At 53.2% G+C, this 23,824-nt stretch overlaps 1 protein-coding gene across 1 annotated transcript in view; it reads left to right on the top strand.

Moving 5' to 3' along the window:
- Positions 1-23,608, top strand: part of AJAP1 (adherens junctions associated protein 1) — a 126,594-nt gene extending 102,986 nt beyond the window's left edge. Inside the window, exons 3-7 of the mRNA XM_028108555.2 lie at positions 7,382-7,469; positions 9,617-9,859; positions 11,544-11,675; positions 18,486-19,349; positions 22,462-23,608. Of these exons, the coding sequence (XP_027964356.1) occupies positions 7,382-7,469; positions 9,617-9,859; positions 11,544-11,616 (404 nt within the window). The 3' untranslated portion in view covers positions 11,617-11,675; positions 18,486-19,349; positions 22,462-23,608. The remainder of the gene's footprint in view (positions 1-7,381; positions 7,470-9,616; positions 9,860-11,543; positions 11,676-18,485; positions 19,350-22,461) is intronic.
- The last annotated feature ends 216 nt before the right edge of the window (positions 23,609-23,824 follow it).

The raw sequence follows: 23,824 nt of genomic DNA, 5'->3' as shown, positions 1-23,824 counted from the left end.
TGCTCTGCAGTGGGCTGTGCGGGAGAGCAGCTAAAGGCACAGGCCCTGGAGCAAGCCCGCTTTTGAGTCCCGGCTTTCCTGTGTCTGAGCTGCTTTTCTTAGCAGGAAAAGGTTAATCTTGCTCAAAGAAATGACCTCAAGCCCAGCTCCTGGGAGGTCACTGTAAGTCCTCCGACTGTCCTGCCTGATAAGAGTGTCTTGGTTTCCCAGATAGTCTATGCTAATAATGTGACTTTTGGCGGGGGCCTTGGACTCCAGGGCGTCAGCTCCACCTCTGGTCGGGCTGGAGCTACGACCTGCCATGCCTACACGACCAAGCCACGACAGAGACTCTGGACACCCAGGCTCAGGGGGGCTCCCCTGGCTGGCGACACCCTGCGCGTGTTCTCACGCAACATCACAGGTGGGAGGTAAGGGCTGCCCACATTCCTCCACTGGTTACTCACACCTGGTCTCTCCTGGACTCTGCCCCCCTGTGCCTCTTCCCAGTGCGGATTTTAATCTGTGTATTTTCACTTTAGTAAGCCAAAACTGAGTGTAACAGCTCAATTTGGTGAGTCCTTTGAGTGAATTTTTGAACCTGAAGGTAGTCTTGGTGACCTCCAATATATTGTGCAGCTTTGAGAAAGCCCCCTAACCTCCCTATGGAAATGGACAGCATTTCTGCACCCACCTCATGAGGTTGGAGGGAGCATATATAAACTAATTCGCCAAAAACAATGTGGGGTACCTACTACCACTAGGATGCTTGTGGCTTCCTTAGTCACTGCTGACTCAGTCCTGCATGCCCTCACCAGTCTCACCTTCTACCAAGAAGGAAGTGGCTGGAGGGAGAAGTGGCTGGATGGGCAGAGGACCACATTTCACCTTCTGTGGCCATATGGGGTGTGATCAGGACATTTCTGACCCACTACCCACGTGCCACCACCGTGATTGTGTCCCAGCAAGTCAGTTTGGATGATGTGAGCAGATTTGAGATGGGGACACTGTTTCCTAGTGTCATTCATGCATTCCTTTCATTAGTGAAGAACCTCAGCCACATTGATGTTTTGGACCAGATCTTATGGGGTTGTCCTGTGCACTGTAGGACAGAGCCAGCATCTTGAGACTCTATCCACTAGATGCCAGTAGGACCCCTCACCCCTCTGTGACCACCAAAAATGTCTCCAGACAGGGCCAGATGCCCCCGGCTGAGGACAATCTGACATGGGTCCTTTAGGGTGATTCCTCGAGGACTCACCTTCACCATGTTATCATGAGTGTTTAGTACAGCTATTTCCAGAGTGGGGCTCTCTTCTCTGTATGGGGTGGTCCTGCCTTAAGCTGCAGAGAATTCCAATGAGAGGCAACTTTATCTCCATGGAGTCCTGGCTCCAGGCTCCCCCATCACCCACAGCATAGAATGCCCTGCAGGGTCACTCAGAAAATGGCACGCTTCTTTGTGTCCCCACCAAAAAAGCTAGCAGCCTTGTTTCTCTGAGAACACCCTGGTTTTGGAAGACATGTTTTCCTTCAACAGCCTTCTCCCACCCCAGGAGGTGGCCAAGTGCCTCAGAATGAGCCCAAACTTCAGAGCGCCTCCTTCTCAAGAAAGCTGGGCTAGACTCTCACCCGTCCTGCAATGGACGCTGCGAGCTTCACCGAGTTCCCAGACAGACTGTTTGTCAAAGATGTGCTGTGGAGTCCATGTTTTGCAGCCTTGGTGGAAAAGGAATGGAGTTTTTGCAGTGAGGTTGGTACTTTGGGAAACCCCTGTCACCTCTCATCCATCAAGCCCCTGAAGACAGACGTCCTTGGATCCACTGGTCACCGTCCTTGGTTCCCACGGCGCAGGCACAGGAGATCCCTGCATTCTACGATGAGCTACCGTTGACAAAGATACGTCATCCCTTTGCCTCAGCAAATTCCAGCGCCATCGCTCCTGCCTTCATCCAAGGGTAGCAGCCGGATGTACCACGTACATTCCTCAAGCGCTAAGAAAGAAGGCCCTCAATGGGTTTGCTTTTGCCATGGACAGTGGCCCATGTTTGATCCAGCTCCATTGAACGAGAAAGTCGTCCAGACCCAGAGATGGATTACCAACTCCCCATCAGTCTCCAGGGCCTGATCTTATTACAAACCACCACAAATATAACCATAAAAGCCCTATTGATTGATGCAGAGTTTGCTAATCCATCTGTCCCCATCCATTATTCCAGGTATAATTTTTCATTATCAGGATGGCAGCTGATTCCTCACACATTAGTATACAGTGGCAATTACCAGGAGCAGAAAGAGCCCCTAAATTAGCAGGAACAATAACACCTGTCAGGAAGGGGAAGCAGGAACTCCACACTGCATGCTGTGCACTCTGGGACCATGTCTGAATTACAAAGAATTTGAAGATGGATTCAGTATTGACCTTGTAAATGGAGAGGAGGAAGTTTGTGTTTTCTTCCCTTTCCCGGGTGTATAGAGTGTACATCCTCCCTTCAGGTGACATCGTCGTTCACCGGACCACAGCCTGCCTGACAGCTGGAGTAGACACTGTTCAAGGATTTCCTTGCCCGGGGTCAGTAGGGTTTGCAGGACAGAAGTTCCTACCTGCACTATTTAGTGTCCACAAGGGACCTGACCTGAGGGAAGCACTACTTAAGGGGTGAGTAATATGGCAGAAATTAGTGAGGAAGGAGAGAATTTGAGGGGGATAACCTCCTAAGAACCCTGCCATTTGCGTGGGGCAGGGAAACCCAGTAGCTCGACACACCAGCTCTGAGATCTGAATGTCCTTGTCTTTTTGCAAAATGCAGCTCCTTTTCAGCCTTAATGGAGAAAATTGAAAGACATGTGGCTGAAATAATTCTTTGGGTCCCTGGAGGGACTAAATTGATAAAATTCTCCCTGGAGTTTGGTTTCCAAAAATCAAGAATCTGTCTAATTGAGTTCTCGAGGAAACTGTCACACAAAGTGATCTATTCCCAAGCCAGCCTCACGTGGACAAACCCGGCAGGGCGAAGCTGCCCATGGCCGACTGTTACGGTCCAGCTTGCTAAGGTGGAGGCTGTGGCTGTCTTTGAAATCACCTTGGCAGTGGCCAGTGAAATTCTGAGAACTTGGGAAGCCTTTGATGATGGAGTGTGAAGGTTCTAGTCTTCAGAACCAAAGGATTGCAGCTTGAGTCCCAGCTTTAACCAATCTTTCAAAATAGATATATATTCTATTTAATTTATAAGACAAACCACCCTCAGCTGTTCACGTGGGTTAGAGGCCAGCAAACTATAACTTATGAGCCAAATTTGGCTGCTCTCTGTTTTTGTAAATAAAGTTTTATCGGAACATAGCCACACCCGTTTGCTTGCACATTATCCTTGTCTGCTCTTGCCCTGTAACGGCCGGATGGGGAAGCTGCGACAGAGACCATACTGCCCACAAAGCCTGAAATATTTACTCTCTGGCCCTTCCTGGCAAGGTTTGCCTAGCCGGCATCCATGCGAAGACTTAAGGGATTTACACTGATGAAGAAGAAAGGACTCCTGGCATTCGGGGAGGACTAAAGAACAGGGCAGATGATTGAAACAGGACACACTTCTCACGTGGACACCACTTCTCACGTGCTGTTCTGTTCTCTTCGCAGTAGCCACAGCCTCCTGGGGAGAAGAAGTGAGGAGGCATCCTTATGGATTTTCTATCTTCCAACCTGCTTCTTACAAGTGTCATTCTTGCCACATGTCAAAAGGCCTGACTTTTGTTCCACCATCATGAGCATGGGGTCTGTGGGATCTTCTTGTAGCTATGGATCTTTTAGGCATGAGCCCAGGGGCCCATCAGAACTCACGGGCCAGGCGTTGAAGCATAAGGCTGTTTGCCTTGCAAGTAAAGTATGTGAGGAGTAGTCAGATGTTTGCCTGTAGCTAGTTTTATGACCAGAATGTAGCTACAGATGGGTGAGCTTGGCGTGAGATGTTTGACCTTCTCTGAGGCTCCAGAGCAGAGACCTGCCTTTCATCCTGGCTCTGCCGAATGATGATGGGAAAGTCACTCTACTCCTCAGCATCAAGCTCCTCATCAGTCAGGCAGGTGCAAAAGTGCAGGATGGTGATGGGTTCGATTGATCACATGTGAAGACTTGGCAAGGTACCTGGCATAAAGAGGTCTTTCTAGAAAGCATAGCAGAGATCCTGGCTGGTTATTAACCCACTTATAATTTCCTCCAAAATCTAATTTGGTAAGTTCTCTGGAGGAGTCCCACACTGAAGGCAGGAGAAGGGCCTCCGGGATAAGGCAAACCTTAGGACTGTATCATTACCTTTCTCCCTGTCCCCCTGGTTTTTATTTTCTCCTTTTCAGTTATAAATGCAATGTGTCACATAGCTACGGTGGTAAGGGACTGTGTTAGAGTGTGTGGGGGGCTAGGGGTGGGTATGAAGATGAAGAGGCCCCTTTCTTAAGGGGGCTCAGGGACTTATGAGGCCCTCGGGCAAGGGGCTGGTCTTCCATTCTCAGAGTCATCAGTGAGGGAGAGGGTCCCTTGAGCCAACCGTTCTGCCCCCAGGCCTCGGTTTCTTACATCTATCAGAGGAGGAGGATCAGCGCTTTCCCATCCTTACCCACAGGGGGGAATGGGAGGCGATCAGACATCTAAGATGCAGCTGGTCATGGAACTCTTCCCTTCCAAGGACGGTTGCCAATGCAGATATTCAACCCAACAGAATGCCTGTAGTAACAAGATGAGAGGTCAAAATCGAGCAGTGCCCTGTGCCTCCTCTGGTCCAACAGGTGTTGGGGAATGGATGGCACAGCACTCTGCTCTTGCGGGGCTCTCAATGCCTTCAGCTCGGCCTGACCTAGCAGTTGAACCAGCCCCTGCCGTTCTCTTGGTTCACCCGCTCACTGTGTACTTTTACATCGCCAGCCTCTGTAAGCTGGATTCTCCTGACCTAGAAGATGGAAGGTTTAGCCCAAGGAATGAAGACTCAGTTCTTGCCATGGGGATTGGGATGCAGCCTGCCAACGGATAGCTGAGAAGTGTTTGGCATGGGCCTGGAGCACTTCCCGAGGGGTGTGTTCATGGAGGAGGTGGTGAGGCTCAAGAAGATGTAGAAGCTTGCTCTCCCCCAGGAATGTAGAGGGGAGAGGTACCAGCCTCTACCTTGGAATAAAGGAGACCAAAACTGGGCTTAGAGAAGGTCAGAGCAAAAACAGATTAATGAAGTCTGAGCTCAGAATCATATAATACTACTGCTCTTAGGATGGGCTTTGAACCAGCAGATCCTATGTGAACCAAGGAATTTACACAAACTGGTCCATTTGGTTTTCACTTCCATAACTGATGATGATAGTATCTACCTTTGAGAGTTGTTACCAGGATAATTTGGATAATGCACCTCTGACAATTGTTACCACTTGTTGAGCATGCCTGAGATCACCATCATCACCATCATCACCATCACCGCCACTCACCACCCATCACCACCACCATCACCACCACCATCATCACCACCACCATCCTTTCCAACCCTTCCTCTGCCAACAAGGTCTGAGTTGGGTGTGGGGGAAGCTGTTGAATAGTTAGGGATTACTGAGGCTGGTGGGTACTCCATTGTTGATGAGACTGAGGGTGTTCCCTGCGGCATAACTAGCTGTCAGTCCTATGGGAAAACTGACTTGGCAGTCTTAGATGAAAAGGCAAACTGGCCTAGAGGTTTATGGCAGGTGCCACAACTTGGGCATAGATGTATGTGAAGCCATTGGCCAGAATCAACAGTGAACGCTGCCATTTTAAAAAATGGGCACTAGATCGCTTCTCAGCCTTTTGGCTAAGATCAAGTGAAAAAATGGGCACTAGAGAAGCTGCTCCTTAAAGGCGGGTACCATGGCTGAGTTCGTCAATACTGACAATGTTTGGCATGCAGTAGGTGCTCTGTAACTGGTTCTTGAATCAGTGGATAAAAGAATAAATGAAGGGATTTCCATTACATTCATGTCTTCTCCAGTTTTCCTAGTGCTGCTTATCCTGTGGCCTCAGGATGGGAATCCCTGACGACAACAGAAATAGCCCAGAAGATGGGCAAACAGGAAGAGAAAGCTTGTTTTCTGGTCATGCCAACTTTGAATCATTTATTAATAATTTCCCCCATGAGGATCATATTCAGTAGAGAGGTAACATCTGTTTGCGAGACTGTGTCCTTGGGAGACCGCCAGAAAAATCTTACATTCTGAAATCCTCCACGCTGGGACACACGTGCGTCTTGTTCTCACCCCAGGACCCCGGGTTCCTCGGGGCTGATGGGCGGGCCTCTGGAGTGGAGAGAGGCAAGTGCTTACACCTCCCAGGTGCAAGAACAGGGGGAATTAGCACTTCAGTGGGATGAGGTGCTGCCCCCTGCAGGGCTCACTGCAGAGCCCCCAAGACCTCTGTGGCCCAGCTCCTCGGGTAGGGTTCTTCCTGATCAGAGGAGGACAGGGCCTTTGCAGGTGGCTTTTATGGACCAGTGGCATCTGCTGGGCATGCCCCCAGTGTCCGTGTTCCAGGAAGGATGTGACAGATGTGTTGTCAGGAGGAACATAGCTTCGCCGCCCATCCCCTGCATCCGTGGTTAGTGGAAGGTGGTACAGGGAGTGGGGAACAGAGGGACGGTATAGGAGGGAATCCCTGTCCTCTGCTATCTCTGTCGGGGGTCAGCAGACAGCTCTCAGGTGGGGCTCAGGCTGCCCCGCTTCTGTCCCTGACTTGCTGTTTCCACTCCTTATGCCCCGCACCCTCCTACCCCATGCACACACACAGCAGGGCACAGGGCAGCGAGGCCAGACTGCAGATCCTTTTCTAGGCTTTGGGGAAGCATCAGCTGCTAGGCCTGGGTCTTTTATTCCTGGAACCTCATCAGGCAGTGAGCATCTTGGAGAGGACTCTGGAAAGAGGAAGATACTCCCCAGTGATCCAGGTAACCCCTGAGTCTGCCAGGAGGTCAACCCATGTTCACTGTCCCCTACCTTCCCAACAAGTCCTGGGCTGCCTCGGCCCCTCCTGTGTCAGGCCAGACCTGCTCCCACTCAAAGGCCTGTGCTCAGAATCGAGAACTTACCCAGGTGGGAGGAGGCAAAGGAAGAGTGACAGGTCCTGGGGGGCGTGCCTCAGCCAGAGCTCACCTGGGCCAGGTGAGGAGCTTGACAGGTGCAAGAAAGGACACAGCTGCCCGTGTGGGCCGGGTCACAGCTGGGGAGCCAAGAGATGCCGGGGCTGGGGCCTCCCTTCCTGGACTCCAGGTGACCACAGCCCTGGTGCCCAGCCCCTGCCGTGGGGAAGGAGAGACCCGAGTTGACAGGAGCAGGCCCCGCCCTTCCTGGGCTCCTCTGTCTCATGCCCGGGTCTCATGGCTGCCCTCCCCCCCTTCCTCTCTTCCAGGTCTGGCTGTTCATCAGATTATCACCATCACTGTCTCCCTCATCATGGTCATAGCTGCTCTGATTACAACTCTTGTCTTAAAAAACTGGTAAGGCTCCTCGGCCCCTCTGGCCTGGACATGGGGGCTGTGGGGGTCCCCCCGGGAAGTGTGCACAGAGGGTTTCCTACTTTTCAGACCCGGTCCCACATCGCATCCCAGAGCATTTTTTCTCTCATTTGGGCCAGAGAATCGGGTGCAGCTCTTGGCCTTGATGGCAGCCTGCTCACCTTCAGCCCCACGGCAGCTTGGCCAGCCACAGGCACCGCTCTCCCTGATACTGCCCTTGGGGGGGGGGGCGCGCCCCTGACCGTGGCTTTCTCTGCAGAATGCAAGTGAGCCCGGCCTCCATGACAGTTTCTCAGGCAGCAGGTGTTGGGGTTTCCGAAGCCTGTGTCTGCATTCAGGTGTGCCTTTCGATGCCGCCCACCCAGCACTCCAGCAGCCCGGGCAGGTTCGCGCCCACCCCTCGCTGCCCCTGGCCGTCCAGGGGCTGTGCTCCGCCCACCGCTTTGAATCCTTCCTTCCTCTTGTGGCCGCTCTGTGTCTGCTGAACTAGGTTATTGCTTTGCTCCAGGCAGCCTGTTTTTGCCTATTTCCTCCTGGAAATTGGCCTACTTTGAGGTTGGCCTTGCTAGGTGAACACACCTGCTACACCCCTGGGAAAACCGGGGCACTGCTGGGTGACCCTGCTGCACACACACCTCCCAGGCCCCATCGGCCTGCAGCCCCTCCTCCAGCAAATGTGTCGCCTTTTAGCATCAAAGCTCGAACTCCCTTGTAGGGTAATACACCCAAACGGTGCCCCTGTTGCCGGCTGGTGGTGACAGGAGGTCAAATGGGGCTGATGGGTAGCAGCTTCTCCCGAGGGTCTAGACAACAGAAATCCGAGAGAAAGCCAGTCTCCAGGGTTAGCCGAGGTGCCAGGGTGGGACCTCACAGCAAACCAGCGAGGCCTCCCGAAAGCCAGCAGACCCGAGACCCAGGGCGTTTTCTGTGACAGGTGATGAGGACGACCCTCGGCTCGCCACAGGGCATCTTGGGCAGGGGCTGGTCCTGGTCTGGAGCCCAGGACGACATGGATTTGCGGCTGGACAAATTCCACTGACCATCTTGACGGCCCCCACAGGAGACGGAGGAGGCGGTGGCCTCTCGGTTCCCCACATTTGGGTTTGCAGCGAAGCCTCAGAGAGCTCTTCCGGGGAGGACAACCCAGGCAGTGGACGAGGGGGTTCCATGACCTCGAGGGGACTCCCCTGGGTTTGCATTTATCATCCCCCCTTTGTTTATGGGGTGGGGCTTCTCCGCCAGGAGCCAGGGCTCCCCTCACTGGAAAGATGAGGCAGGGCATGTTGGTGACTTACAGGAAGATGGGCTCACGGACCCTCACCCTCACAGCCACTTCCCTCCGCGTTGGCTCTGAGCACAGCAGGGAGGGGGAGAAGGGGAACTGGTTCCGCAGACTGGGGGCTCCCCAGATTTCCTCCTAGCTGCCCTCCCCCATGGGGATGGGACTTCCACTCATCCTTCTCGTGACTTGCCAGAAGTGCCTGGGAGAGGTCACCGATGGTCTGCTCCCCCAAACCGCTTGGCTGACAAGGGTGGGACTCCCGTGTCCATCCTTGGCGCTGGGAAGGCCCCGGGGTCCAGAGGGACGGGGCAGGACCCATGGGGCATTCAGGAGAGTTCTCTCCACAGACCCGGTACCCGTGAAGAATGGACGATCCACGTTCATTTCCGCCTTGGGAGTATGGGCAGGGGCAGGGCTGAGGGTGCAGGGCTCCCCACTTAATAATTCTCCCCACAGATGGTTACAGAGTCCCTTCCAGAATGAGCCACCAGACCAGCCGCACCCGTACTCAACCCTTCATGGGGAAACCGAGTCGGCACCCCTGCCTGGCTGCCACCCTTCAGCCAGACAAGGCCTCAGCTCTGGAAGAACGCAGCTCAGAAACTGATCTCATAATCTGCCCTGCAGTAATGGCCACATTTAAAATTCAAATTTTATTAACAAAAAAAAAAAGAGAGAGAGAGTGAGCTGATTGTTTGATTGTGGCTGATCTTTCTGAAGAGGCTGGGAATTACCATCTAATATTAAATGACGGATAATTCATGCCCGGAGGCTAAGGCTCCGTAGTCTGAGGCTGGCTTTCGGCATCTGCCCGCCGCACCCCCACCCCGACTCCTCTGTCTTCCAGCTGTGCCCAAAGCGGGAACACGCGTCGGAAGAGCCACCAGCGGAAGATCAACCAGCAGGAGGAGAGCTGCCAGAACCTGACGGACTTCACGCCTGCCCGGGTGCCCAGCAGCCTGGACATATTCACAGCCTATAATGAGACCCTCCAGTGCTCCCACGAGTGTGTCCGGGCGTCCGTGCCCGTGTACACCGACGAGACGCTGCACCCGACAGCCGAGTACAAATCCACGTTTAACGGGAACCGGTAAGCTCAGGCCTGGGCCAGGCCCTGCCACCACAGCATCGTCGACCTGGGGTGGGGGCACCCTGCACGTGTCTTTGGGGGGCCGAGCAAATGCACGCAGCTGGTCTGGGGAAACGGGAGGGGCGGGCTAGACGGAAGGAGGTGTTTCACCACCCAGAGACAGAACCCAGCAGCAGCCCTGCTCGCTTCCGGACCGCACCCTTGCAGATGGGCAGAAGGCCCTCCCCACCCTGGATGCCATGTGCTGGGGGCTGAGCAGGCATCCTGGCCGGCTTTGTGGCACCGGGTCTCCTGATATCCACACACTCCCCGTCAAGTCTCTCTGAACGCCCATCAATAAAATGTCAGCAGCGCATCTTGCAAAAATATCAAATACCAGCCAGACTCCTGGTTATTCAATGCTCTTTTTTATTAATCATGGGTAATCCTTCCAAGAAGACATGACCCTAAAACCATCCCTGGGAACATTTAAGAAACCCTCGAGTCAGCTTCTGAGGGTTTATCCGGAATTAGATTAAAATATCAATAAGCTATTTTTTTTAAGTGAGCATGCACATATGCATCATTTTGTAAATTAAAAAAAAAAAAAATTCTCCAACCACTTAAACATCTTAGGAAGAAATGAGTAGGAAACCAGGAGGACCCGAGGGACCCACTGTCAGCGGCAGGAGTAGCTGTGAACCCCCAAGGGGCCCGAAAGCGTTCCTTCCAGAACCCAGGTCGAGGAGACTCGGGGTGACATTTAGCTGTGCTGCTCGTAGTTAACGGGTCCTCATCCTGGCTGTGAGAACGGGGAGAACTTCCTTAAGCTCCTCCTCTTGCATCTCTGTGTTGGACTCCACGATATTCCCTGGGATGCTCCCTTCCCAGCCCAGGAGAGTGGAGAACAGGGGCCTCAGGACTGTCCTTGCAGCCCACGCTGCTTTGACTCAGCGACATTTGGGGAGCTCCTCAGTTGCATCACAGCCTTCCAGAAGGCCTAGTTCACAAAGAATTGGCAAGAGGATTTTCAGACCATTTCACTGAACGCATGTGTGTTGGTTTGGATATGAGTGCTGGCCAACGAGTGTTTCAGTTTGGGGAGCGGGGGGTGGCTTGCCAAGTGACCATCACTGTCCCCACTGGTCCCCCTTTGGCCCTGCCCTGTCCACGTGCAAGGTGGGCGCAGCTGCAAGGTGGGCACACTGAGCCCTGGCTCGGAGGCATTGGATGGAACAGGTTCTTGCTTTTTGGCCTAAGGCAATGCTCTGTTGGCTCTCCCTGGCCTTTGGAAATGGTAACTTAGGTCTCAAAGGTGACAAATAACAGAAGACCCATTTCAGGAGTCAGGCCCTGCCCACTCCATCATGTGCAGTAAAGTGGGTGGACTCTTTGCCCTTGGAGGGGGAGACCCCAAGCTTTGGGCTTATCCCGCAAATTAAAAAACTAAAAGCTAAAATGTCTTCTGTACACGGCTCCTTCAGGCTCTGTGTCCTCCAGGGCCTTCCAGGGTGGACGTGAATGTTAGCTGGCCACAGGGAGAGGGGGCCCCCTTCCTGCCGAAGGCCAGTGGGTCCCAGCTGAGCATTACCTTTCTGCGTTCTTTTCGACTCAAGAAGCCAATTTCCGGCAGTAGGCCTCAGGCGGCCTGCTCGTCCGGTGTTCTGTACGAGCGCACGCAAGCCCGTTTTTCTGCTCGCTGCAGACCCTCTCCTTCTGATCGGCATCTTATTCCTGTGGCCTTTGTGTCTGAGAAATGGTTTGAAATCTCCTGCTGACTGGCCGAAGTCTTGTTTACCTCCTGGGGGCAGGGCAGACGCCATGTGTCTGTTTTATGGTACGTACCTCTTTTTTTTTTGGACATCGACCGATTTTTTTCCCCCCTTTGCCTCACCTTCCCCACCCCTGCCTCCACTCTGGGACAGCTGGGAGCCCTTCTAGACATGGCAGGTGGAATTCCAAGGGCGTTGCCATCCCGAATGCGAGACAGGAGCGCTGGGCTTGTGGTCTCTCTGCTGCACTTGTTAGAAATGCCCCCGTGGAGGGAGGGACGGACACCCAGGAGTGGCAGCGCCGTCCCAGCCCCAGGGAAGGCCCCAGCCGGCAGGGAAACCTGGCCTCTCGACAGACAGGGACCAGGGCAGCGGCTACACGGGCAGGCATCACACCTGCATCGGATGTCTCTACATCGGGGGCGGGGGGCAGCGGGGGGAGAGAGGGCTCGAAGCAGAATTAAAACACAATTTTGGAATATAAAAATAAGAGATAAGAAGGTAAAAGATAAAAGAAGGAAGCAAAGAGTTGAAACATCTACTAATTTGAAGCCAGGGACCAGCACCAAAACAGGATGAATTTTCCACGCTCTGCTGAATAGGAACATTTGGTTTGCTTTCAGTGATACTAACTTTAATGCTAAGGGTAAATTGCTTTCTTCTGCACCGAGTCTCCCGAACACTCAGGCTGCTGGGGGAGAAAGTGCATTTTGCCCCCATGACTGCACATTGTCTACACACAGTCAATAGATGCAACCTGGACTTTGGGCTTTTTGGTCGTTTTTCTTTTTGATGTTGGGTTTTCTAAGGATCCTCATTTTTTTCTCAAACACAGATACTCTGTGACATCAGATCCCTTCCCTGAGTAGGGAGCCCAGCTTCTAGTTTGGGTTGTTGATTTTTGAAAATACTTGCTTCTTCCTTCTGCCCACCTTCTGAGGCAGGAATCATTGTCAGAGTGGGTGGGAGGTGTTTCCTGGGGGCGTCCGTGTGCCCCTTGGGGGGCTCGGCTCGCAGCACAAAACCAGGGGCTGGAGGAACCCACAGCTTTCAGAAATAGGAGTGAATGGGTCGGTCCTAATCCAGCCCTAATGAATCAAGTGTTTGCTCCAAATCAAATCTCCGGCCCTCGCTTCCTGTCCTGCAGCCAAAATGACCTGCTTGCTTAGCATGATATTCAGCCATCGGGCAAAGAAATGTGATTAGACAAGAATGGAAAGCTCTCCTCCCTACCCCCACAAAAGGCCTTTGTTGAGACTGTGCAGGCAAGTTAGGTAAGTCACACTCTGTCCCCGACCATTCAAGGGCCAGATGCGCCTGCATGGCCCATCCCTCAGAACCTGGTCCCTTTGTCTGCCTCAATGGGACTCACCTCATTAAGGCCAGGGACAGAGCTCCCTTTGGAGTTCCAACCAGGCTAGCAACAGGGAGCTGCTTATTAGCAGCGGAGTTCCCGCCTGCCTGGTGAACCCTCTGCAGGATGGCCCAGTGGTCGCCAGTATCCCTGTTAGGATTTTAAAGATGCATAAAAACATAAGACATCGATCTGGCACTGCACGTCAAGGGTTCTGCTCCCTTCCTTCAAGAGCTGAAGGCTCACAGCCTGGAGGTGGGCATGCTCTTCACTCCAGGGAGCTCCCCCACCACCAGCGGGGGCTGGAGGGCAGGTCCCCTGAGGTGGACTTTCGGGGGGACAGTAATGGGGCACTCTTGACATCCAGGGACTCGTAGTGTCCCCCCAGAAATGCCACTTTACAGAGGGGAAGCTGAGGCACGAAGCAGTTAAGTGACGCGCCTGGGGTCAGTCAGGTTGCTCGTGGTGGGGCAGGTCAGCCCAAGGCGGCCTGGCTCTTTCCCGGTTGCAGCCCCCCCCCCCCCCCCCGCCGTGCGCTGTCCCCTGTGCCACCCCCAGCCCGGCCCCAAGTGGGAAGAGAGTCGGTGCAGCTGGAGGTGGGCTTTCCAGCAAACTGGCGTCCTGGGACATTCAGCTCGGCTCTGCAGATGGGAGACCAGCTCCTGAGCGCCCGACAGCCTGAGCCACCAGCCTCCTCACCCACATTGGAACCAGGAGTCGCAGCCCTGACTTAAAAAAAAATAGTAGAAAAGTGCTTTTATGGATTCCTGTGCTCCAGAAAGCTTTTCTGTCTCAGTTCTCTCTTCTGGCAACTCAGGGTGTCAGAGGACCCCCACAAGCTGTTGGTGGGCTCAGCCCGTCTGCCACTCCCAGGTGGGCTCTGCCTGGACCACGTTCCTCTCAGGGTGTCTGGACCCCCACCTGCCTAGGAACTATCTCAGGACCACCTCCATTCGCAGGAAGGGACACATCTGTGTCCGAAGAGCTTGACCCGCTCACTGTGGACCCCAGGCAGGCCGTCTGGGGAGGTGAGAAGAGCCGAGACAGGACCTCCTCTGAGTCCGGCCATGCGTAGCCGCCACACCTGGCGCCTGTTCCCGCAGACGCAGACCAGGAGGGCTCCGCAAACAGTCTTGTTAGCCTTTGATAAATGCTTAAAGATTCCTTCACCACGTGCCAGACAGACCGTTTATCACTCACTGGGAGGAAAGTATTTGGATTCTAAGTATCCCTGATTCTTGCTCTTAATGCCTGGACCTGAGCATCGAGCGGAGAATGGCCAGGAAGATCGCTCAGATTTACTAAGGTACTTACTGTCCCTTAAATAAATAGCAATTAATACTAAAACATTTAATTAAGGTTTAAGAGCTGGTGGAGATATTTCTCTCTTGCCATAGTTGCTGAGCCTCTCCAAATGCATTTGTAATGATGACAGAGCAGTTTGTTACCGCACCGTCTTGTCCACTCGTGCTAACCCCCATGCACACGTGGGACCCAAAAGTGGCCAAATTCGCTGCCCTGCGGGCGGGTTGTCCCAGACACAGGCACCCGCGTCTGGGCAGATGTTCACCCTGTCTCCCTGATTCGGCCTCTATAGTCGATTCCGGCAAGTTCCTGCCTCAGACCACCTCCACGGTGGCACCCAGTTGTCCTGACCTCCCCGCCCACTGAGGAAAGGGGCCAAGGACACACGCCTGCCCTTGGCTCTTGGGCTAATTTCCTGTCATTTTTCATATAACAAGTAAACTTCAGAAAACCTCATTAGTGTTCAGATCTTTGCATTTGCCAAGGCCATTTTATTCCCAAGAGAGCCCGAAAAGTAATAAAAGTTCTCGCATCTGAAGCCAGTAAGAAATAAATCATGTATTATTATTATTTTCAAAAACACACTGAAGACATAACTAATAAAAACCGAGAAATGCACCTGAGCCTTCCCGCTTTGTTCTAAAAAAAAAAAAAAAAATACATTAACGGAATACCCAGCTTTTGCAATTCAGAGGAACACTGTTTTCAAAGCAACATGCAGACCGCACTGCAAACTGGTCTGTTTTAGCCAAGCACCAGCAGCAAGGCAAACTTGGGGGCAAAGTACCCCTTTCAGGACGCAGCAGCGGAGAAATTGACTAGCAGCCACTGGCTCTGGGGTGCTCTTGCCACGGTCCGTTCCTTGTTTTGCAAAAGCAGACACTGATCTCTGAGCCTGGGCCTGCCCTGTGGTCTGCCGCTGGTGGGGCCAGGCAAAGCTCAGAATCTCCTTCCAGGCAGCAGAGGGCACTAGTTTCTCCAAAGTCAGAATTCATCCCAGGTCCCAATCTCTCAGATCACTTTGCAACACGCTGCTTCCCTTTCTGGCGGGGAACCAGGTGTGGATGCCCTTGCCATGTGTCTCCAGCCAGGACGTGGAGGGGCATGCTCCTTGGCTGTCTTTCCCATTGGCCTGGGATGCACGGCCCTCTCAGGTCCCTCTCAGGGTTAGTGCCCAGCTGAGAGGGTCACACACCGAGCCTTGGGAACAGAAAGCCGAAGCATTCCCGTGAGCTGAGTGCCAGCAGCAGGAACGTGGGGCAGACGTGGAAGGTGGCCGCGGGCAGCCTCACGCCCCTTCTCCCGGCCTGACGGGGTGATGCCGCCCTTGCCGGAACCCTTTGCAGGGAACCCATCCACCTCTGCAGGAAGCCAACATCGCTGCTCAGGTGGAATGCAGGGCACAGAGTGGAGCCATCTCTCTGCCCCTCTCTCTCTGCCTCTCTCGTCCTGAGACAGACGCCGGTAGGTTTGGAAGAGTCTCCATCCCCGGCAGCACAAGGGCCCCTCCGTGTGTCCTCGGATGCAGTAGTCAGAACCCACCTGCAGGCAGCACCTGAAGGTCATGAGTCTCGGGGCCAAGGACGAGGCTACTCCCACACAGATGTCTCTTCCCTGAGCTGCGTCCAGGACTGATGGTCCACTCTGGGCCAGGCACAGAGCTGGAGCCTCGGTGGACCTAGCAGGCACCCCGTGACACCTGCAATGACACATGGCGTGCACACACTCAGGAGAGCCCACCTGGCTCGTCCTGAACCTGCAAAGTCCCACAAGAGCGAGCTCGAATAGACAAAGATGAACTAGAGATGGCATTTGGGAGAGGAGGGGCTGTCCAGGAAGGCCTCCCCAGGGAGGTGACTGTCTGCAAGCACTCGAAGAACACGGAACGAGGAGGCAGGACCTTGTCCGGGGTTAGAAGCACTGAAGACGTGAGGTGGGACAGTGGCCACATAAACTCCATACGGAAGACCCCCCACGCAATGGCGGGCACGGGGGAAGGGACGAGGCGGCACCTATCACCCCCATCGGTCTGGTTACCGTCAGAATAAAGGACCTGACGGCAGCCCTGCAGCGGTCCTTGCAGGAAACCTCCCCTTGTGAGGGGACAGCCGTCTGACAGGTGCTCCAACCCAGGACCCTCATGCCAGCGAGGAGGGGGCGCTGCTCAAACCAGAGAGGGTCCCAGGCCGCCAGACCTAGGCCCACGGTCACCAGGCACAGTCTTTCGTGTGCCCATATTTTTTTTGATGTATATATTTTTTTAAATTTAAAGTTGCGGTAACGTGTACCTGACGCAGAATGGACCATTTCCACTGTTTTTAACAGTGCAGTTCTGTGGCATCAGGCACATTGACAACGTCGTGCATCCCTCACCACCACCTCTCTCCAGAACCTCCACATCATCCCGAACTGGAACTCTGCCCCCATGAAACACCGATCCCCTCTGACCCCCTCCCCCAGCGCCTGGAGCCCCCTTCTCCTCTCAGGCTCTCTGCACTTGACTCCTCGTATGAGTGGAGTCATGGAGCATTTGTCTCCACATTTTTTAGCTTTCCAAAAATTAGAATGAGGACAGACATATAGGAGGGACATTACTCTCCTCTTTAATGGCTTCGTTTTTTAAACCACCCCCACCCCATCCTAGAAAGCGGAGGTGAGCAGGGGCAGGGCACCGTGGGAGTGAAGCTGCCGAGGGTGGTCCAGCACCCACCTGACCAGAAGTCCTATTTCTTCACACGAGATGACACCCTGCCCACAGCAGAGCGTGCAGTCCCTCGGGAGATGAGTAGATGTTCCATTTTAGGCCTCCTGGGGTTGCTCAAATGTGTCATACTGAGGTAGAAGTTAAGGTGAGGCGGCAGCCAGGGGCCCTGCCTTGTTGTGTGGTCCAGACCAGGAGGGCTCCCGGAGAGGAAACATTCTCCTCCACGCCCAGCCCAAGTGGAAGAGGATGTCCGAGCTGAAGCTCCTGGTGCAGACGGTGCCGAGCAGCCTCCCGCCTCCCCGAGCCTGGGCGCCCTGCAGCCCCCAGTCCCGGGGAGGGTCGCCCCGCAGGCTTATTCAGGTCAGGACAAAGCACCCTACCCCCCGGCTGTTGAGACAGAGGTAATGGGCCCAGGCCCGGCACAGGATCAGAGTCTCCTGGGGAGCTTGTAGAAACCTGTATCCACAGGCCCTACCCTGAGGACCTGCGTCTGGGCCTCTGGACGCGGGTGCAGGCGTGTGTGTTTCTGAAGTGCTCAGCAGGTGACTAGGATGAGGCCAGTCCGGTGGGGCCGGGAGCCCCCGCGGACTTGCCAGGGCTCCAGCCCACGGCCTCTGGGTTTCATTTTGGAATTACTGTCCCCCGTCTAGTTGTCTCACCGGCATAGATGAGGGTGCAGCGTCCTACCCCTTTGTACTGTCTGAGGGTCCTCGTTTCCTGTAGTTGTGGGCTGGGGGGGGGGGCTCCAAGTGACAGCAGAGAGAAACAGTGCCCCATCCTTCCAGCAGAAGCGCCTCCAGGCTGAGCCATGGTGTGTTCCAACGCCCCTGGCCATGCCCAGAACAGCCGCAGGTCTCTGACTCTCTAGGAGATGCTGACCTCTGGGGTCTGTCACTGAGGCGGGAAGACTCTGGGGTTTCTACTTTCTGAGGCTAGGTATGCCCAGGTTGGGAAGAGCCACCCTTCTTTGCAGTCAGCCGACTTGGCTTGCAAGCACGCGCCTTCTTTCTTTCTTCAGCAAGATCACCTCTTGGGTAGACCGAGGGGTCAGTTTTTCTGATGCAACCGGTTAATCTCCCCAAGTCCCAGCCTCAGTGAGCCTCCGGCTGAGCAGTGGGTTGAAATGGACTCCATTGCTTCCCACCATCCAGGAATGCGGCGGGCGGCACTTCTGCTCCTGGTGGGTAGGAGCTGAAAAGGGGGTCAGCCTGGCACTGGACGCATACAGTCACTTGCAGGCTTGCGGTGCACAGCCCTCTCGTAGTTAATGCAGGGGTGATCCCAGCCCCTCTTAGGACGCCCAGACCCACTCTGGGCAGAAGCAACAGCTCCTCCATCAGCTACTGTGATTAGCACGAGGTCCCTGGGACTCCTAGCATGTGCTCCAATCCCCGGTGCCCAGGGCAGGAGACCCCGGTGTCTGCAAGCCGGCAAGTCTCAGAGGGGCTGTACAGACTCATCCTGCCCGTGGCTCCCTGCTATTTAATCTCTTCTTGTTTTCTTTCCACACAGGATTCCGTTGGTGAACCTGTAAAAAAAATAAATAAATAAAAATTAAAAAAAAAATTAAAACACACACACACACACACACACACACACACACACACACAAAACTTAAAACTAAACTCTCTACGGGGAGGGTCCCCATACCTACCGCTTCCGTTTGCCGGTGGGACGCTCAAAGAGCAGGACGCTATAGGCCAAATATATTTTTATAAAAATGCTCACGCCTATGGGGGACTGCCTTCTGCCAGAGTTGTCTTTGGAGAGCAGAAAGAAGAAAAGCAAGAAAGAAGCTGGAGACAGAGAAGAAAGGCCAGCAGGAAGCACCTGGAGCCTGGGATTTGAACTGATTCTGAACCTTTGCCAATAATACCATTATGTGCCATGTACTGACCCGAAGGACTTGGTGACCAAGGCGAAGCCAAGCGAACCACGCGTAGAAATCTTACCGAAAACAGTGGGTGGGAATCTTCCAATAGAGTCGCTATTTCTGGTTAATATACATATATAAATATATAAATACACACAGACACACACACACACTTTTTTTGTACTGTAGCAATTTTTGAAGATCTTCAATGTTCCTTTTTAAAAAAAAATGTTATCGGTTACAGAATCTGATTTATTTAACATGCTTAGTACGAACAGAATAAACTGGTGTTTTCTACTTTGGCAACATACCGCGCACACAGGAACACACGCGCACACACACACACACACACATGCATATATATGCATATGTTGGAAATGCAGTTCCACGAGTGAGCATATTCCTTCTGGTGACCTGGTATCCCATGGCCATCCATCCCGGGGACAGCCTGGACCCACGCAAAGAGACCCCTCAATGACACATCCTGCATTCGCTGGTATCTGGTGAGTGGCACTAAATGTATACTTTATTATCTTGGGCCAGAATTAAGAATGCCATGGTTTTATATACATACATATATATAGAGAGAGAGACACATAAGTACGATCTTTTTTTTTTTTTTTCATTTAATCGTTTGAAGGAGCTACCTAACAGCCACGCACACATTTATATAGCCGGCTGCTTACAAATGGGGCTGAGCGTCAGCTTGGGTGGGTGGTGGATTCTTGACCATCTTTGTGTTCTACAAGCATAGACCGAATTAAAGAAAGTTTTCCAGTTCCAAAAATTAAAGGAATATATCCTTATAATGTGTGTGCGTATGTCAGAACAGAACTCAAAAATACACAAGGGCCCCCGTTCGTTTGAGAATGAGAAATAATTCCGCGTGCAAAGGATCCAGGCTACTCCCACGGGAGCTGTGCCCTATAGTGGGTTCCACATTTGTCTCACACACGTTGCTGGACAAGTCGCTGCTCTTTCTAGAACCCAAGCCTGGCTTTGAATCTTGGTGGGGACTGCAGCAAAGATGCTGTCTCTCGCTGGTGCTGGTTGGTCAACATCTGTGTTTTTGCCATCAAGAATCCTACAGTGGGGTTTTCCGGTGGAAATAGGGGCTCGAGGCTGAAGCCTCGGGACAGGAAATCCCAACCACACATACTTCATTAGAAATGCTGCCATGTCTGGGGCGGGCAGTTCCCTCCCAATCCCGGCCACATTATGGCGCCCTGGTGCCCCATCCTGCCGTGTATAGGGGGCACTGTGAGGGATGAGAGGCTCCGTCGGACGCTGTTTTCTCCTCACAGGGATCCCAGATTAGGTGCTTGTGGCCTGCCTTCTATGAATGGCCCACGTGTGACTTTGATTTCACCAGGAGGGTGTGGGAGCCCATCTCGTGAAATGCCCTGCAGACCATGTCAAAAGGTTGAAGGTCGGGTGGGCAGCAAACCTTGTGCCCACTGACTGGCCAGGTTGGTGACCTCTTTCTTCCATCGGGCTCAGTCTCCCTCTACAACACCTTTAAAACATAGTTCTGCGCCTCTTGGGATCTGGGAGACCAAAGCGATGCCAGGGAAGGAAGAAACTGTAGTGCTAGGTCTGTGTTGTTTGGAATTGCTCGCCACATGAGAAAGTCCGATTTTTGGTTTGGGTTTTGGTTTTGTCATTTCCCCCCCCCAAAGCTTCGGCACGTGTAGAGACGGCACACGCCTGCCACTGGCGTTGCCAGGTTCCTGGGGCTCACCTGCATGGCGCTGGAAGGCACACTTCTCTCCGCCCATCACCCCGCTCATCCATCTCATTACCTTAGTGTTTTTGGAGGTGGCGCGGGGGCCTTCCTGACTCAGGTGGGCACAGCTTGGTGAGTGCAAGGCAAGGGCTGTCCATGCCCGCCGGGGCAACGGAAGCTACTCTCTGCCCTCCGACACCCTGAGCTCCAGGGAGCCCGAGTGAGAAGGAGGTGATGGCAGGGGGCCTATTTGCTCACCGACAGCAGGAACCCGGGATTCCTGATGATGCCACAATTTGGCATCCACCCCTCCCATCCGACTGCTGCTCAGCCCCTTCCTCGGACCTCGGGCTGCACTCCCTACACCTGAACTCTTTCCAGAGCACCATGTGATGCTGAGCTTTCGAAGGAAGCTTAAAATAACAGAGCCCCCCAGACACACAGAGCCCCGCTGGGCATGTGCGCAGGGCAGGGCCGGGCGCCACACACGTTTGCACGTTCCCCACCAGGAAGTCTGCTCTGAGCTGAGATCTGTCAAGACAAATCCACCTCGGGGAAGGCTACTGTCTCAGGATGATTGAGGGAATGTGTGTAGGGATTTTAGCTTTTAAACTGTCACCTGGAAACGTGGAAGCATCATCTCTGTACAGGGGATGATAAAGGAAAGCGAGCAGGCTTAGGAATTCAGTTCTGCCCGTGAGAACGTCTATAAGGTGAGACTGGGCAGGCGTTTCCGGAGTGAGGCCCTGGGCACGCAGGTCCGGGCATTCTGTGTGTCCATGTGGAGGCTGTGTCCCGGCCATCTGTCCGCAGTCCGGGGCCACGCTCTGCTTTGGCCTCTGCTCTCCTCAGCCTCCCTCCATCTGCCGGGTCCTCACGTTTGCTGTAGATTTTTTTGTCCCTCAACAGAAGCACTCAGAGGAAGAGCATTATAGTTTGGTAAGTCCCCCAATTTTTGTCCACCTCCATCTCATCCCTTCAGTGACTGAAATCCATGGTTGTGGCCCCTGCCACACACAGACCACTGCCCATCTTCTACCGTGAAAACTTTTGGAACAATTAGGCTGGGTGTTGGGGACTCTGCTGTCCAGTCCAGCCTGTTTCTAGGCTTAATTACTTCTAATCTTTGTGCATTTGTCATTTTTATCTGGTTGAAATAATGGGTGTAATTACTCTGTTGACAAGTTCTGAGTGCCTAGGGGAAGGGGCTCCAGGCTCGGCCGGGAAGTCTTCCTGGGCATTCCCCACTGGGCTCGGCTTCCAGCAGCATCCAGGGCAAAGCCGGGCCGTGTGCCCACCGCATCTTCCTCCTCGGTTGCAGCCTGCTCACACTCAGTGTGGAAGTGTGGGGACCCCTCGGGCATGTTGGAGGGCTGTTAGTCTCCATAGTCGGTGTCCTTCCTGTGTGGGAAGTAAACACCTCTTAGGAAGCCTTGGTTTCTCCCAAGTATTTCTGGTCCTTCCCCATCCTGAGTTGGGTGGACATCTCTTGCTGCATTTGACTAGATGTTTATCTCAGCCCTCCAGGTAGATGTTTATCTCAGTTCTTCATGGAGCATTTGAAACTCAGAAGCCTGGACTTATCAGCAAATCCCACCAACTCTGAATTTGACCCCTAGGAATTCAGTAGTTACCCCGTGACCTTGACGTCTTTGAGCACTCTTCCTTCTCACAGATACATTGCTCTTTCTCAGCCACATTTCAGCCTCAGGCAGAATCTTCTGTATAGGCTTTTTAGTCTTCAGGAATTTTGTGTGAGGATGTCCATTCCCATTTGTCATATTAAGAAAAGCACATAATGGAGAATTGACCCTTTTGCCTTGTAAGGTCTCCATGTGACTCTTACTGCCCAAGGAGTTACTCCACCTTTTTTTTGCTTCTTCTCCCAGATGGTCCAGTATCATCAGCAGCTCAGGAAGCTGGGCTGACCCCAGTCTCTTGGGAGATAAGACGAGGAGCCAGGGCTGGGACCTGCAGCCCTGTCAGGTCTGGTTGGATCTTCCCATGACTTTCATCTCAGCGCATGGCTTCAGTACATACCTTTCTTTGTCCATACTGTGACACCATCATGTCTCAACAGGGAGGTCCCAGCATGAGTGAGTGTCAGCACTCCCTCGAGGTGTCTGCTCCCCGCCCTGTCTCCACCGAGTCACCCCACACATCACAGTGGGGAAGGGCGCTGTGGTCATTCTTCTTTCACTGCATGAGTCCCTTCAGAAGACACTACTCACAGATGCAGTTGGAAGAGAAGCGATTCTTTGTGGCTTGCCAGAACTTGCCATTCATCTGCTCATGCCAAGACTTGAACTCCTGTCACGTTGGCCACATGGTCCTGCCCTCATGGGTTTTACTTTCTACTCTAGGAGGAGGCAGATAATTAACATAGAAGCTAAAAACAGTGATTTCCAGAGAGAGGGATAAGTGATAGGAAGAGAATGGGGCAAAGTGATGGCAGGAAGAGAAGAGAGGGCTGTGCGCATCTCCTGGGAACTGTCAGTTGCTCAACGAGGGCTGGCCTGAGGTTGAAGAGAATAAGGAAGCCTTGCTCCTACCTCCCGGCTGAAAATGCAGTGCAGTGCCAAGGAGGAGATGCCCCAGTCATTACAAACCATCCGCCTTGTTTCCCACCAAACCCCTCGTCATTCTAGACAGGAGTGGCCCTGCAGGGGAGGCAGGGAGGCGAGGCGATGAACTTCTCTCTTCCTCGAGTGCTGCCTCTCTCCATGGACCCCTTCCCGTGCACATACATACATTGTCGAGTCTTAGCTAGGTCAACCAATTCTCAAGGAAGACTTGGGAATCCAAGGACAGAGACACAGCCCACAGGGCCCTGGGAGCCCCAGGGAGAGTCATCCCTCCTGGTAAAGAAGAGAAGGCAGCTGCCTTTTCCAAAGCTCACCCTCAATACTGATCACACTTAGCAACGTACTTCTTAAACAACATCTGCTTTTAAGTAAGCAGATACTCCAAAACACACCATGATTCATGTAATTTTGGAATGGTTATTTTGGTGCAGTTTGTCAATTTGCTATGCCATACTGTTTTTTGATCGTTTGTTTGTTTTCCAATGTAAATAGCACAGCCCACATAAATGAGCAAAATTCTCACCATCTGAGTTTTTGATTATTCTTCCTGACTTATTTTACATCGATGTGCTTCCGGCTATGAAGACAAACTTGCTCTTCATCCCCTGCTCTGAGCCAAGATTTGTGTGTTAGTTACACTCAGCACAATTCGTGGGGTTTTGGCGAG

Source organism: Eumetopias jubatus, unplaced genomic scaffold (assembly GCF_037043125.1).
Source record: "Eumetopias jubatus isolate StellerSeaLion01/CBP00866 unplaced genomic scaffold, mEumJub1_p1.0 scaffold_4, whole genome shotgun sequence".
In the NCBI taxonomy this organism is placed as follows: domain Eukaryota; kingdom Metazoa; phylum Chordata; class Mammalia; order Carnivora; family Otariidae; genus Eumetopias; species Eumetopias jubatus.
This window is presented reverse-complemented; position numbering and strand designations above follow the sequence as displayed.